Genomic DNA, 17,003 nt, shown 5'->3' on the forward strand with positions numbered 1-17,003 from the left:
CTTACAGTGTAAATCCAAGATTACGATTTAAAATTATTTAAAAGGGCTCAGCCATATGCACATGAAAAAAGAAATTTTTTTAACCTAGATTTAAAAGTGCTTACAGTTGGGGCTGATTTCAGCTCTGCTGGTAGTTTGTTCCATTTGTGTGCAGTGTAACAGCTAAATGCTGCTTCACCGTGTTTGGTTTTAACTCTGTGCTCCACTATCTGACCTGAGTCAGTCGATCTCAGAGCTCGACTGGGTTTATACATTGCTAACATGTCATTCATGTATTCTGGACCTAAACCATTCAGTGATTTGTAAACCAGTAGCAGAACTTTAAAATCTATTCTGTAGCTGACTGGGAGCCAATGTAAAGACTTAAGAACTGGGGTGATATGCTCTGATTTCTTTGTTCTGGTTAAAACTCGAGCTCAGGAAAGAATCTTTGACGGACAAAAGGCTTGGTTTTAGTTAACAGATGTGAATTAGAGGCTTTTATTTTTCTGTTTTACTTTTGTAATAATGATTAATGATGAAAAGGAAATCATTAATATTCAGATATATAATTCTTTTTCATGTATTTAAGTTTTTCAGGTTATTTTTTTTTATTTTCCACATTCAAATATTCCAGTTATAACGTTTTAAAGGATTGCAAAACATTTGTTATTTTTTTAATTATTATTATTGGGAATGCATTTAAGAGGTTAAAGATAGATGGAGGGATAGATGGATAGATGGAGAGATAGATGGGGGAGAGAAAGCCAACAGTTTCACCTTGAGCATTAAAGGGGAACTACTGTTTTTTACAACCTGGGCCTTATTTCAAGCATAAAATATGGTCCTTTACTTGTCCATGTAACTTTTGTGTAATTTGTATTGCTTCGGGAGATATCTAGATCTGCGTATATCCATAGAGTAGGAGTGAGTGGGGCACCGAAACGCATCCTCCAAGTAACGCATTATCTGACACGAAACTCATTCATTTCACCAATGGTTTGTTATCGTACGCTAGTGCTATTCCCCGTTGAGTCCGGAGTTACCTGTTATCATCATCCGGGGTCCCAGGCTCTGTAGATTGACAGACCCCGGATGATGTCTTCTGAGCTTGATGATGTAATCTCTGAGCGTCGTGCACCCCTGCGACACTCTGCTTGTGTACCTGTGATTTGCTACTGCTATGGTTCGTTTATGACCTCAGAATCGGAAAAATATTCAGCCATGTTGCAAAAAAATAGCAGTAGCAAATTACAGGTAAACAAGATGACATCATCCAGGTCAGAAGACATCATCCGGGGTCTGTAGGTCAATCTACAGACCCCGGATGATGATAACAGGTAACTCTGGACTCAACCTGGAATAGCACTAGCATACAATAACAAAATATTGGTGAAATTAACGTGTTTCGCGGCAGATCATGTGTTATTTAGAGGCTGCGTTTCGGCGCCCCAGTCACTCCCACTGTATGGATATACGCCGATCTAATTATCTCCCGAAGGACTACAAATTAGACAAACGTTATATGGGTGAGTAAACGACCGTATATTGTGCCAGAAATAAGGTCCAGATTGTAAAAAAAAAAACAGTAGTTCCCCTTTAAACAGTGGGAAGGGAAAACAACCCTTTAACAGGAAGTAACCCTCTAACAGAACCAGGCTCAAGATGGACGTAATGGTGAAGGGATGGTGAAGAAAATGAGGGGGAGTAAGGAGAGTGGGGAGAGTGGGGATAGAAGAAGAGATAAAAGAGATAGGTGCAGGTCAAAATCAAGTTCTTCTACAGCAAAAGAGTCTTGTCCACGGAGGTTTTTTGTTCTTCAGTTTCTTTCTGCTTTGGCTGGAGTCCTCACTTGGAGCAGGATGGATACTCGTTGTCGGCTCTACACTGAAAGGCTCAAGATGAGTTTGTGTTTCTTTGACCTTTGTCTTTACCGCATGGCCACGTCCAGTGAGGAAGGTCTTCATGGTTGAAATAACTCCACCCAAGGTTCTCTTGGACCGTTCTCCGTTCGCTTTAGCAGCTTGTGTGGTCTCAGTTGGGGGAGAGTTGATCTCCACAATGACATCTTCTACTATGGCCTCTGTGAAGTCAGGTGTAACTCTGACAGGGATGTCCCCTCTAGTGACGTCACAGAAAGCCTGACAGATGGAGCTTTCCACGCTACTGTAAATGTCATAGTCGAAAAACTCCACCAGATGTTCAGAGGACACCGGAACCATCATGTTGGGGGCGCCAGAGGATGTGGATGATTCACTCATGAACGGTGTGACGATTTCAAGGACAGACTCTCTGATGAAAATCATCACATCTGTACACATTTCCAGCAGTTTCTCCTTCACGTCATGATTGTAGATGCCTTCGTTTAATTCTCGCCATTGCCTAAAAACAACAGAAGAGAGTGAAATAGTTAGTCACAGGAACAATTCACATAGACTATCATGAATAATGTGATAATATTTGATAAGTTAAGATACTTACTCTTCAGTGAGGGACTGGAAGAATCCGCTAATTATCCCAGAACAGGTGGATAGGTTGGTGGAAGGACGCCTTTGTTGTGGTGTTGATTCATCATCCTCAGAAAACCCAGTGTGTCCTTCCTCTTCGAAAGCTACTTTTCTGGATTTTTTCTCAGGCAATCTGGGGGAGCTGCTGACCACATCAGGGGTGGTCTCAGCATCCCTCAGAACCTGATCACTTCCTGTTTCATCCTGGTCTTCCTGGTAAATTACGGCAAGTCCATCGTCATCAGGGTCCTGATCTTGTTTTTTTTCATCCTGGAAATCCTGGTCTTCCGTTTCTACCAGGTGAATCACACTCAATTCATCCTCTTCTGGACTAGGTGTTTTCTCCAAGGACCTAGGAAAGGAGTCGTCCGACAGCTCAAGAGACGATGCCCTTCTGAGGACACAAATGCTCAGAGCCTCATCCCATACGATCATATACTGCAAGTTCTGGTCTATTGCTGCCTCAGTGACTTCATTTCCATCCTCATCTGAAGACCCTGAGTCCTGAGACCCTGAGACACCTGTCTCATTGTCATACAACGAGCTAACTGAACTATTGACTTGTTCAGTGGAGGACTCCTTCTCCTCCTCTGTCATGGCAACAGTTGTCGGAACGTTTTCATTTCTTGTCATGTCCTGTAAATCCCGGTCTGCATCTGCCTCATCTTCCAGGGTCAACACAGGGCAACCATCTTTTTCAGGACGAGATGTTATATTAAGGGTGCAAGAGGAGCTTTCTGCCAGGTCAGCATTTGGCTCCTGCACCTCAGTGACAGCACCAGTCCTTAAAACCTCCTCACTTCTCATCTTATCCTCCAAATCCAGGTCTGCGACTGATTTATTTGCCGCCTCAGAAAACAAAGTGCTTCCACCCTCTTCCAAATATGCTGAGTCCTTTGAAATTTCAACATTCTCAATGTGACTGACCTCTGAATCTGGAGAAACATCTTTGCCGAGAAGTTTCTTCAGTCCCCTCTTCATTCGTTTAACACTCTCTGCAAACTTAAAACTTTTTGTCTCTTCTTGGCAACTAGGTGTGTCTTCAAACACCTGAGAAGAGCTGTCCTCCGGATAGGAGGTGGACTCCTTCTCCTCACTGATGGCAGCAGTTCTCACAATTTCCCCACTTCTTGTCTCATCCCGGGAAGTATGGGTTCCTGAGTCACTTGAGGCACTTGTCACTTCTTTGCACCTCATTTCTGACTCTGGAGAAGACTCTTTGCCAAGGAGTGATTTAAATGCTACATCAATTTGTTGAAACACTAGTTTGGTAGAAGTCGTTTTGTCTACATAATTGGGTGACAAGTTTGCACATGCCTCAGATGGCATTTCTTTCTCACTGGTTTCCTCTTCTGTGTTTTTCAGCTCCACGAAAAGCGCATTGCTTCCATCCACCTCAGAAGGTTCTGAAGGTACATTGACCTCCATGACCACTGACGGAGTGGTGGCAGGGCCCTGATCCAGTTGAGAAGAAGCTCTGCTGTCAGTCAATAATGTCTCATTCCTGGTGTTACTCCCACATGACTTACCAGCTGGGTTATTGTCACTTCTGACCAGTGTCCTGACAGCCTTCTGAGTCTTTTCGGTTGCTGCAATGTTTGGTTTGGTGGAGGAGGAGTCGAGTGGCCTCACTACCGTGGTTGCCGCAACGTTTGGTTTGGCCGAGGAGGAGTCCAGTGGCCTCACTGCCTTCTCTGTCTTATTGGTTGCCGCAACACTTGGTTTGGTCAAGGAGGAGTCCAGTGGCCTCAATACCATGGTTGCCGCAACGTTTGGTTTGGTCGAGGAGGAGTCCAGTGGCCTCAATACCGTGGTTTCCGCAACACTTGGTTTGGTCAAGGAGGAGTCCAGTGGCCTCACTGCCATCTGTGTCTGTTTGGTTGCCACAACAATTGGCTTGGTGGAGGAGGAGTCCAGTGGCCTCACTGCCGTCTGTGTCTTATTGTTTGCCGCAACACTTGGTTTGGTCGAGGAGGTGTCCAGTGGCCTCAATACCGTGGTTTCCGCAACACTTGGTTTGGTCAAGGAGGAGTCCAGTGGCCTCACTGCCATCTGTGTCTGTTTGGTTGCCACAACAATTGGCTTGGTGGAGGAGGAGTCCAGTGGCCTCACTGCCGTCGGTGTCTTATCGGTTGCCGTAATGTTTGGTTTGGTCGAGGAGCAGTCCAGTGGCCTCACTACCGTGGTTGCCGCAACATTTGGTTTGGTCGAGGAGGAGTCCAGTGGCCTCACTGGCTTCTGTGTCTTATTGGTTGCCGCAACGATTGGCATGGTCGAGGAGGAGTCCAGTGGCCTCACTGGCTTCTGTGTCTTATTGGTTGCCGCAACGATTGGCATGGTCGAGGAGGAGTCCAGTGGCCTCACTGCCTTCTGTGTCTTATTGGTTGCCGCAACGATTGGCATGGTCGAGGAGGAGTCCAGTGGCCTCACTGCCTTCTGTGTCTTATTGGTTGCCGCAACGATTGGCATGGTCGAGGAGGAGTCCAGTGGCCTCACTGCCTTCTGTGTCTTATTGGTTGCCACAACGATTGGCATGGTCGAGGAGGAGTCCAGTGGCCTCACTGGCTTCTGTGTCTGTTTAGTTGCCACAACAACTGGTTTGGTCAAGGAGGAGTCCAGTGGCCTCACTGCCTTCTGTGTCTTATTGGTTGCCACAACGATTGGCATGGTCGAGGAGGAGTCCAGTGGCCTCACTGGCTTCTGTGTCTGTTTAGTTGCCACAACAATTGGTTTGGTCGAGGAGGAGTCCAGTGGCCTCACTGGCTTCTGTGTCTTTTTGTTTGCCGCAACCTTTGGTTTGGTCGAGGAGGAGTCCAGTGGCCTCACTGCCTTCTGTGTGTTTTTGGTTGTCGCAGCCTTTGGTTTGGTCGAGGAGGAGTCCAGTGTCTTCGACGCATTCTGTGTCTTTTTGGTTGCCATGACGTTTGGTTTGGTTGAGGAGGAGTCCCTCACTGCCTTCTGTCTCTTTTTGGTTGCTGCAAAGTTTGATTCAGTCAAGGAGGAATCCAGTGTCACAGATGACTTTCCTGGTTGAGTCATTTCATTGCTGTCATTGTCCCCACAGTGCTCAGCAAACATTTGCCTCATTGCAAAAAACTTCCCCTGGTGTTTCTGGATTTTTTGCAGGACGTCTGAGGATTCATCCCCAGACGTGGCACGTTCTGCCTCCCAGCGATGGATTGACTGCCTCAGCTCACCAATATTCCCAGCAGTCAGCCCTATTATTTGTGAGACTGTGGTGTCAACGAGCCTATCAATTTCCATATCTCCTTGTTCTTCACTTGTTTTCGTACCAGTTCTCACCGTTGTTGGTTGCAGGTTATCTGCTTTTGGTTTTGTCACGTTCTTCCTGTCCATTGTTTTGTGTGTTAATTTTAGTCTTTGGTTTTAATCTTTCACAAATAACTGTTGTTTAGCTCAGATTTTCCGTTCGCCGCAGATTCTCCGTTGAGTGTGTAGAAAAAATCTATACTAAAATCTGAATTGAGACTGGACCTATTTAAAGGAAATCTCAAATGGAATGTCTTTGATGTTTCCTGAGATCAAAGGACAGAAGTTGACCACGCCCCCTGCCTTGTTGCTAGGCAACATCTTCAAAGGAATACAAAATGTCTCCTGAATGACATTCCATTTGAAATGCTGACCAGCCTCGTTGCTAGGCAACACCTCTGTAATTGTAAACACTTCCATCTATATTTATGTGCATTGATTTACAGTACTTCTTAGACTGGACTAGATTAGATGTTTATTGATTATAGATTATATTCATAGATGATAGATCAGATAGTACACAACAAAATGCATCTAACCTGAGGAGCAAATAGCAAAAAGGCTAAATTAACCCGATAATAGGGAACTCTTACTATGTTTATTGGCAACTTTCTCGTATGTGTGGCAATAAATCATATTCTGATTCTGCAGACTACCTGATTTCAACACAGTGTGATTTTTTTTTTTTAACCTTCCCATTTTAAATAACTCAAAGCACAATGTTTTGCTGATCATAGTCTTTAAGTTGACTTAATACAGTAAAACCCTGGCTTAGTTTAACTGCTTTAACATGGATACTGAATACAATGATACCAGGATGTCACAAAAGCAGTGTAATCAGTATACTCAGAGAAGAACAAACATTAATCTGCTGCTTTGGCAAGTCATTACAATGAAGAAAACTGTCTCAGTTGCTAAGCTAATGTTTTATTTTTAGGAAGTGAAGAAATTGTTCCAAAAACATATCACAGTCTGGTCATCAGGTGTCTCACAGTGAGACAGACCAGCATAACATTAACATAGATAGACTGTGTCCACCTTATTCCTAGCTCCCATGAGCCCTTGCGCGAATTATGGGCGAGACTTCCGGTATGAACCGGAAGCGGCGTTTGTAAACGCTGGCTGTCACAGCTCAAACAAGACGACATTACAATCCCGCTGCCTAATAATATAGAGGGGAGGGAGGATGACATGAAGAAGTGGCCTAAAATAACATACAGTGGCATAGTTAGCTAGTTTATTAGCTCTGCCGCTTCGGACGGGGAGGCAGTGTGTGTTGTTAGGTGTCGTTCACTCAGCACTGGCATCAGGCATGTGAACGGGACCCGGCCCAGATGCGGCAAAGGCGGCACCGTCTGAGACGGACAACCAAGACGTGGTGAGTGAAATGCTTCAGTTTTATGTTTACGACAACGTTTGTTATTGAGACAATGCGTTAGCAGTTAGCAGTTAGCATACAAAGACAATTTCTGTCTAGAGTCTAGCCTGAATGTTAACAAGGGGCGCTAATGTTTAGCTATGTGGCTAACGTTTAGCTATGTGGCTAACGTTTAGCTATGGTTAACATTTAGCTGTGTGGCTAACGTTTAGCTGTGTGGCTAACGTTTGGCTATGTGGCTAACGTTTGGCTATGTGGCTAACGTTTGGCTATGGTTAACATTTAACTATGTGGCTAACGTTTGGCTATTTGGCTAACGTTTAGCTATGGTCAGAGCCCGTCTACGGAGAGCCTTGCCACTCTCTATTCGCCTTATTCACCTGGCGGCCATTTTGAAAACTCGAACGCCGTTGAGGGGTACACAAACCCGGAAGTTGGACTCTGACGCATACGATCTTCAGAGATTCAGCTGCACCAGCAATGGAAACTCCAGTGTGGACCACCAATCTTTCCTGTCTGCCCGAATTAACCATACAAAATGTGGAGCAGTGGGCCAGTACCGACTGCAACATCCCCCGGGCAGTGTTAATTAAGGGATACAGTAACTGGATCGAAGGTTTTATCCACGACATTGAAGGTATGAATGGACGCTAATTTACGCTAATTTACGCTAATTTCTGCTAGCTTGTAACGTTACTATAGCAGCTAGGGGTAGTAAGCTTAGCAGTGATATGGAGTTGTTGACTGTGTACTATGTCAGATTTTATTTAACACTTAACATGTATTTAATCGACAGTTAATAGGAGCCCATCACACATATTTGTGAGGGCTAGGTGTTTTCCCTCGGTGCGGAAAAATGAGGCACCTTACAACATACAGGTATCATAGTGCTAAGTGGACAAACTGCTCAGTTCGCAGAGCAGTGCCACAGTTAAACCAGCTTGCTAAATGTTCATTATGAGTTTATATCAACAATGCACCTTTCCCTGTCTGATTGAAAATAACATGTTGATTTTATCTCATTAACATGTTATCTGTAGTTGATGTAATATCACATAAGCTTCATTGATATCTACTCAAATATTATCTTGTTTCAAATGAGCAAAGCCAGACAGGGCTAGGTGCATGTTGCTATTGCTTGTTGACAATGATAGTGTAATGACAGTATAACTATCAGGTAAGTGATAAGGTAAGTTTTAACATTCATGTTAAGATAAGAGTTGCTCAGTTCTTGGAGCAGTGTATCCAGGGTTGAGGAAAGTTCTTCAAAATGTAATTAGCTTACAAATCACTTGTCTGTTTAAAATTGACATAATATGGAATCCATACTGTTCAATCTTAATATGTGACCCTGCAAGGCGAAACCAGTCGCTTTGGTAAAATTTACAAAATTAAGTTATTGTGCTCTGTATACTGTCGAATTATGCGAAAACGTGAAATTCAACATTTTCACCCATACGTTTGTTTATCGTGAATTTTCTCAAAATAGCACCGTGCGCAAAGCGACTGGTTTCGCCTTGCAGGGTCACATATGAGCTTTTCCACAACCCTGACTTTTTTGTACAATGAGTGTCCAAGATATTAGGTATCTTTCAAGTTGTGTTCGCAAGTATCACAGCTGTAAACAACCTACCAATACCAGCATGTAGCTGTAATATTTTCATGACCGATCAATTAAATGCCAGATGTACCTGATTCACTGCACACTCAGTTTACGTTATATATATATATTTATGCCATATATTTGTTAATAGCAACTCTGAAGTGTCAAGTGTCTAAAGTTTGATTATCTTTTCAGGTGGAGCTGTCACTTGAGCAGCCATTTATAAGGGAGACACAGTGCAACTGCAAAGCTGGCTTGGGACAGTGCAACCATCTCATCGGGCTGCTCTACACTCTCGCTCACTTTGCCAAGATGGGCTACACATCTGTCCCCCCAACAACGAGCAAGACGTCACTGCCTCAAGCCTGGCACGTTCCATCGAGGGCCCTGGGTGTCAGTGCAAGAACGGTGAGCTCTGTGAGTGTCTCAAAGCTAAAACCACCGGTGACCAACGCACCTCCGCCAAAGAGGCAACGCTCGTCTGAAGGGGTGATGTCAAACCTGTACTGTCCTGTGCCACTCCCGCTTCCATCAAATGCCTTTGCAGAGAGCCTACACCGAAACCTGAGTCAAATAGAAAGCAGGAGTCAGATGTTCAAGCTGCTGGAGGAGAACAGAAAACAGCCTGCTGCTCTTGTCTCTACCGACTTTGGAGACCTTCCAAAGGGATCTGTGCTTACCTACCACGCAACACAGTCTTCCAGGGCTAATGATGATCCCCTGTTTCCCTTACCATCACAGCCATGCTCATTTTACACTGTCCTGGATGACACCGAGTCGTGCTACTATGGTGGCCTGGTGGTCACTCAGGCTGTTGCAGTACAGCTGGAGATAGAGACAAGGGAACAGAGCAATAGCAAGACCTGGCATAAAGTTCGAGCCAATCGTCTTACCTCCTCTTCCTTCAAGAGGATTTGTTCAAGGGTGGCAGACTACAACGCATTAGCTGCCGATTTGAAAAAGAAAATAGTGCAGACTAAGGTGATGAAGAGAGGTTTGGAACTGGAGCCTGTTGCTGCGGCCGAATATCAAGACCTCACTGGCAATGAGATCTTCCCCTGTGGGTTCGTCATCAACCACCATGCCCCACACCTAGGTGCCTCACCTGACCGAAAAGTGATTGACCCCAGTGCCTCACCAATGCACGGCCTCCTGGAGATCAAGTGTCCCAACAAAGGCAGCGTGAAGGATTGCAAATACTTGCGTTGCAAGGCTGATGGTAGCCTTAGCCTGAAGACCACACACGAGTACTATTTTCAAGTGATGGGGCAGATGGGCATCACTGGTTTGAAATGGTGTGACTTTTTTGTGAAGTGCAGTGATGACCATCACTTGGAGCGGGTGCACTTCCAACCAAAGGAGTGGGAGAACATGAAATGTAAATTGGACACATTCTTTTTCTCTCACTTTCTGCCTTCTTTGTGTAACAAAATCATGTAATACATCACTGATAATCTGTTTATGTATATAGTTCTCTTTTGTTAATGTTTTTTAAATGGTTTGTTCCTAATGTAATTTCTAATGTTCCGACCTGTTCCGGTTCCTTTTCCATACTTCTATGTACAAAGTTACCTTTACAACCCTAGACCAGTGTGCCTATCAGTGTTTTTTTTTTAATGTTTTCTGATGTTCCGACCTGTTCTGGTTCCGGTATATTAAATTATAAAGTTATGAAGGACATCATCCATGTGTAATACAATTGTACTTTATTCTTTAGATAGATAGACATCCAGTAGCTTATACATACACACACATACACGTAAAACAATCAAATCACTCACAGGTATGTAAAAGTAAAGAGCATGAGAAGTGATTATAAGGTCTGACAGGGACTGATCCTGTGATACACTGACTATGATAAGGTGCTATGGTAACAATACAAGTTCACATATTGTATAGATTCATAAAGAAGAAGAATAATGATGGTAAAGGATTTGTACAGATTCATAAAGAAGAACAATAATGATGGTTAAGGATTTGTATAGATTCATAAAGAAGAACAATAATGATGGTAAAGGATTTGTATAGATTCATAAAGATGAACAATAATGATGGTTAAGGATTTGTATAGATTCATAAAGAAGAACAATAATGATGGTTAAGGATTTGTATAGATTCATAAAGAAGAACAATAATGATGGTTAAGGATTTGTATAGATTCATAAAGAAGAACAATAATGATGGTAAAGGATTTGTATAGATTCATAAAGATGAACACTTTCTATTCAAGGTTTGAATACATTTGTGGATATTAAGATTTCAGTTGTAGAGATTTACCTAACATTGGTAGATATTTACATTAACATTACAATTTTAAAAGAGAGGACCTTGAAAATTAGTCAAAAGGGCACAGACGGCCCACAGTTGGTTAACGGATCCCACCAGTGTCATGGGTAAGACTTTATCAAAAATATGGTACTCTTTAATCCGCCTAATAGCGCGCTCTACATGAATTCGCAGTCTTGCTATCGCTTGAGTCTTTCGAACTTCGTCTGCAGTGAAGTGTCCACTTGGGCCTAAAAAAGGAGGGATTACAAGGGAGACCTGTCTTTCAGAGAGAAGGTCCTCGATGAGAAAGCCTTTATCGGCCATTACCATATCTCCTTCTTCGAGAACAGAAAGGATACCTGATTTTTTGGTAATTTCTTTGTCAGATATTGAACCTGTATATAAATCACTGACAAAAGTCACTTCACCTGAGGGGGCAATGCCTATTAGGCCCTTAAATGTGGTGTTACCTTTGTAGTGTGAATAAATCGCAGAGTTAAGGACCTTGGAGCTAGGTTTCTGTACATGAATTTCTGTGCAATCCAATATAACTCTAGTAGCCGGGAACGTGCATTTAAAACAGTCTGGCATAAGTTCGTCCACAGTTTTCCTTGAAGGCCAAATTGGAAGTGATCCCAACATAAAATACAAAAAATTGACCCAGGTCACACAGATCCTGCTTACTGTTGACTGTGAAACATGGAAACGGGTTGCAAGATCCTGCTCAGGAAATCCCTGCCTCAACCTACAAAGAAAAAGAAAAAACTGGTCCATAGTGGACAATTTAGAGGCGCTAAAGCCTTGACGAAGTACCTCCTCACTTGTATGTTTAAGTCGCTGAGCCTGACTCCATCCCACCATATTTTCTGCAGTAGGTTGCAGGGCCATAAACACAGCTTTAAATGTATCATAATCTGGGAACCCTGTATAAAATGAAATCTGTTTATCGTCACCTTGAAAATTTGAAATCAAAAACTGTTTTTGTTGAAGCTCTAAAATTAAAAGTTCTTGATCACCGATGGTCTTGCGGGCTTCCTCAAGTTGATCTTGAAGTGAGGGAGGCAGTGCAGCATATTCATGGTCTGGGTGCGGAGGGGGTGTCTCTTCACTGGAAGTATAAGAGAAACATATTGATGGACACATTAGGTGTTTTACAATGATACTCATGCTCAATTCATGTAAACAATTACATCTTTTACATACCTCAACACATTCACACCATGTCGATCATCGAGATCCGTGGAAACATTACTGGAAAACAGAGAAATCAACAGAGAAATCCTGTCACTACACAGTTAATAAATGCAACCAAACTAGAGACTTAATTCATCTAAATACTACCTTGCAGTTCTAACAACACTCCTCCTCTCTGGTCTGACAGAACTCCATGCAAACACAGTTGGCACAGCTCCCTGTCTCAACTTGGTGATGCCAGTCTTGCTTTTCACAAGGCAGTCTGGGAGGAAATGCTCCGAGCACACTTTAGTGTATGTGTTTATCTACATCAGCAAATAAAATGTAATCATATAAACATTTTTACATGTATAATTTTATTGATCAGACTCAATCTGACTCCTGTACATCCTCCTCCTAGCTAGGAAAACTGATGTGATGTGTTCCCTAGGTTAGCTTGTGACTAGAAGCTAATACAAACAAGGTCACTCAGAATATGCTTATATTAGTGAATCTGTGGTGGTAGATTTTAATAACATACTACTAATTTTGGACTAGGCTGTATATTTCAACAACCTGGCTCTCTGCCTTAATCTATCTACTAAAACTTGCTAGTTCTAGCCTAGCTAGCTTCTAGCGATACAAGCTAGTTGGCTAGCAGGCGGCTCAGCCTCACAGCACCAGACATATAAAACTTACCTTAAAATTACGACCAGGATCCCTTCTGATGTTTATTATCCATTGTCGACGTAGTCCCTTATCTTTGGGGAAACGGTGAAACGTTTGTCCTCGGTTAGATTTTTTTCTGTGTGATGAAGTGCATTGGGGAACACAGCAGTGAGGCGCCATTGCACTGAGCGAAATCCGGAAATCGCGTTGGGAGAACTCCCGGAAGTGGTAAGTGTACCCCTCAGGCTCGGTGGAACGTTCGAGGTGAATAAGGCGAATTAAGTCCCATTGTAAGTAATTTTGGTTGCAGTTCCACCAGATTTCCACTGGGGGCGATCGCCATGAGTGCAACATGAATGGGACTCTATGGAGCTAAACGGCTAAATGTGTCTCTTTCACCCGATTGTCGTTGAGAAATCTCAGATTTGATTGTAGGTTTTGCAAGTTCAACATGGGTTATAGGTCAAAAGTTGAATGAACGAGAACTTATGTCCTTTCATTTTCTTACAGGTTGAGTTGTTGTTGCCCATAACACGCTAGCATTGTGCTAATGAACGCTGATTGGTCAGTGAAGGACTGATTACGACCAGATCCCGCTTGACGGCATCGTGGCATCCGAAGCGGGACCAGAATGTTAAGACGGACTTTTTCGCCCAAGTTTTTTTTTTTTTCGGCCCGGTCTTTTAAAACAACGAAACAGAAACTCTTCTAGCACGATTATTTACCCGTGTCAGCTGTGTTGTCCATGCCTCGAGAGAAAAGAAAGTGCAGAGCGCGAAAGCACCAAAGCAGTGACTGAAGGATTGCCGTAAAGCAGTATCTGGTCATACGATGTGTATGACGTCATTGACATTTTAAAATACTTTTTAAAGCAAAATAAGTGACTCTAAAAAATCTAACACCCAGCAGTGTGTAATTTCTTTGAATATTGAATTTGAAAGGAGATGCAAATTACTGCACAAAAAATTATATCCTGAGAAAAGTGGATTTTGAGGGGTACTGCTCCATAGACCTCCATTCATTCTGCACTCGTCCTGAGAGCGCCCTCATATGGAATCAGAGTGGAACTGCAACAGTTCAGAACCCGGAAGTTCAGTGAGAGTGGAACTTCTCCCCATATTAGACGTTCTCTGCTATGGTTAACATTTAGCTATGTGGCTAACGTTTAGCTATGGTTAACATTTAGCTATGTGGCTAACGTTTGGCTATGTGGCTAACGTTTAGCTATGTGGCTAATATTTAGCGTTAGCCTAAAATGCAGCTCAGGAAAGGATGGGCTGCACTGTTTTGCTGTTAAACTTGCTTATTCGTTTTGAATAAATGACATAGACGAACTTAACACAGCGGATGTTTTGCCAAAGGGGTCGTTTTCTTTTTTCCACGTGTTTTTTTTTCCGGCCAGTTAAACATTAGTGCTACTGCCATAGCTTCCGCTAGCTGCCCGTTGACCTTGTTTTCCGCTGGCCTGGTAATTGCAGATAATCATAAAATAGCGTTTAAAAAGACAGCTGTGGACTTGTAGAGTTTTTTTTCATTATTATTATTATTATTATTATTATTATTATTTTATTTTTTTGAGAAGACGTTTCACAACTCATCTGAGTAGCTTCTTCAGTTCGAGGGGACTGGTGGGAAGTTGGAGGTTTAGGAACTTATACTGAAACTATTAAACAACCATAAAACGGGTCGGTGTGAATGTTGTGTTTACAAACCTACAGACTCTATTTTCAAGAATCTTAAAGAGTTATTTTTATTGATTACATACTGATACTGACTACTCACAGTTTGTGTAACACTGTAAGTCCTTGTTTTGTACATGACCATAAATTTAAAAAACTGCACTGAAATGTCTTGTACCAAGAAGTAGATGTAGGGGAAACACACACATCACCTAATGATACAACAATGTTAATTTCATTTGTGCTTTGTGTGTGTATGTTTCAGCTGCTGTTTGGCGTAACTGTCTAACATCTGGGGCCACAGACCAGGAAATAGACTCCACCATCATCCCGGTCCCCAAAAAGCCAAGGACTACTGGTCTCCATGACTACCGCCCTGTTGCCCTGACATCGGTTGTGATGAAGTCTTGTGCTTTCTCACCTCAAGGACTTAACAGACCCATTCCTGGACCCCCTGCAGTTCGCCTACAGATCAAACAGATCTGTGGATGACGCCGTCAACCTGTCCCTCCATCTCATCCTCCAGCACCTGGACTCCCCCCAGATCATACGCCAGGGTCCTGTTTGTGGATTTCAGCTCGGCCTTCAACACGGTCGTTGCGTCTCTACTACAGGACAAACTCTCCCAGCTGACCGTGCCTGACTCCATCTGCAGGTGGATCACAGACTTCCTGTCTGACAGGAGGCAGCATGTGAGGCTGGGGAAACACATCTCAGACTCCCGTACCATCAGCACGGGTTCCCCTCAAGGCTGTGTCCTTTCTCCTCTGCTCTTCTCCCTGTACACCAACAGCTGCACCTCCAGTCACGACTCTGTCAAGCTCCTGAAGTCTGCGGATGACACCACCCTCATCGGGCTCATCTCAGGTGGAGATGAGAGAGCCTACAGATTGGAGATTGACCGCCTGGTGACTTGGTGCAGCCGCCATAACTTGGAGCTGAACGCCTCCAAGACAGTGGAGCTGATCATCAACTACAGGAAGAACACAGATTACCACCCTGACGAGAGGCTTTGCATCTCCTCTGTAACAACACAAGAAATTACCAGGGCAGTTGGTTATTTTATTGGAAAAGATTTGGTCATTTTCCGTCGTTGAAAATGAGGGCTTTCGGCTGTTGATGAACACGCTGGAGCCAAGATACCGCATGTATTTTGTTGTTTAAGATGACCATGTAGGGGGAGGACACTGTTTTACAGAGTTTCTGTAAGTTTCTGTTTTTCCTACGAATAAAAGATAATTTTATTTGGTCATAATTCGTCTGTAGCTCGTTTCGATTAAAAAACAAAATCGTGAGAAAATCGTATCATGAATAAAAAATCGTGAACCGCATCGAGTCGTGAGTTGAGTGTATCGTTACATCCCTACTGTGTATGTATTTTTTTGTATTTTTGTATTATGTATATCTGAGAGCAAGTTTTATAGTTTATTTTATTTTATTTTATGCGTACCAACACCAAAGCAAATTCCTTGTATGTACAAACATGCTTGGCAATAAAGTCTTTTCTGATTCTGATTCTGAAATAGACTCCACCATCAAAACATGGTTACATCTGAAGAGAAAGCAGGGAATGGACAGCAACGTATCTTAAACTCGTGCTGAGAGTTTAAGATAATTTATCCAGTTTATGGACGTATAGAATCATAAATGTACAATTTTTTAATGTGTTAAATGTGCAGGTGTGTGTACTGTGTTGACATGACTAAAAAATAAACGTTTGCTTATAATACTGTACTTGTTTGTTTTTATATATATATATTAATATATATCTATATGTCTGAATAACTATGGCACATAAATAAGTGGCTGAGTTAAGGCTGACATCAGGAACCACTTCTGAAAATAGTTTGGCCCACCATAGGGCCACATTAGGGCCAGCTCTGGTTGCAGTTCGGCTGAGTTGTGGGTCTTATGTGGCACACATGTTGGATGCTGGATGTGGACCACATAAGGGCCGCAATTCATTCATGCATCTGGGCCAAGTGCAAGTGGGTTGTGTGGCCCATCACTGGGTTAGACCAGTTTTGCTATGGGGGCGTGAACTTCCAAACCGCAAGTAAATCTGTTTTTTTTTTTTTTCTGCTATTAACATGTTTAATCACATGCATCCTGGCCTGCTTGGTTAACTTTTATCGGCCGTTGTGCTGTTTTTGTAGAGGTCCGCTGGAACGTATACGTTTCTTTCAGTCACGTTCATCAGGCAGATTAAAGCATCTTGGAAAGGAGTATGGTCGTTGTTTACCACACGATTGAAAAGAAGAGCGATGTCAGGGTAGTTCTCTGCAGAGCTCTGTTCTGCATGGCATCTGCCCTCTTCAGGTGAAAATGGATCAGCTCCTAAAGCAGACTCCCAGGTCAGTGAGGATCCCAGGTCTTGCTCAGGCAATGCTACGTGACGTGAGGCAAACGTTAAGAACATTATTCGAGGCCAGGTGGAGACTTTTTAGTATTATTCACAGATCATTTGTAATCTCCAT

The 17,003-nt window shown here is 43.0% G+C and overlaps 2 protein-coding genes across 2 annotated transcripts; one reads left to right on the top strand and one right to left on the bottom strand.

Annotated features, from left to right (window-relative positions):
* Positions 1–7,595: 7,595 nt before the first annotated feature.
* LOC311489754 (uncharacterized protein) lies at positions 7,596–10,272 on the top strand. Its single transcript, XM_084547009.1, has 2 exons — positions 7,596–7,771; positions 8,933–10,272. The coding sequence occupies exon 2, from the start codon at positions 9,050–9,052 to the stop codon at positions 10,175–10,177; it is 1,128 nt and encodes a 375-aa protein (XP_084403135.1). The 5' UTR covers positions 7,596–7,771; positions 8,933–9,049; the 3' UTR covers positions 10,178–10,272.
* Positions 10,273–10,824: 552 nt separating this feature from the next.
* LOC311489759 (uncharacterized protein) lies at positions 10,825–13,666 on the bottom strand. The gene has a single exon (XM_084547019.1). It carries the CDS (start codon positions 12,170–12,172, stop codon positions 11,051–11,053), a length of 1,122 nt encoding a protein of 373 aa, XP_084403145.1. The 5' UTR covers positions 12,173–13,666; the 3' UTR covers positions 10,825–11,050.
* Between the last annotated feature and the right edge of the window lie 3,337 nt (positions 13,667–17,003).

This window comes from Chelon labrosus (assembly GCF_963514085.1).
Source record: "Chelon labrosus genome assembly, chromosome: 1".
Lineage (NCBI taxonomy): Eukaryota > Metazoa > Chordata > Actinopteri > Mugiliformes > Mugilidae > Chelon > Chelon labrosus.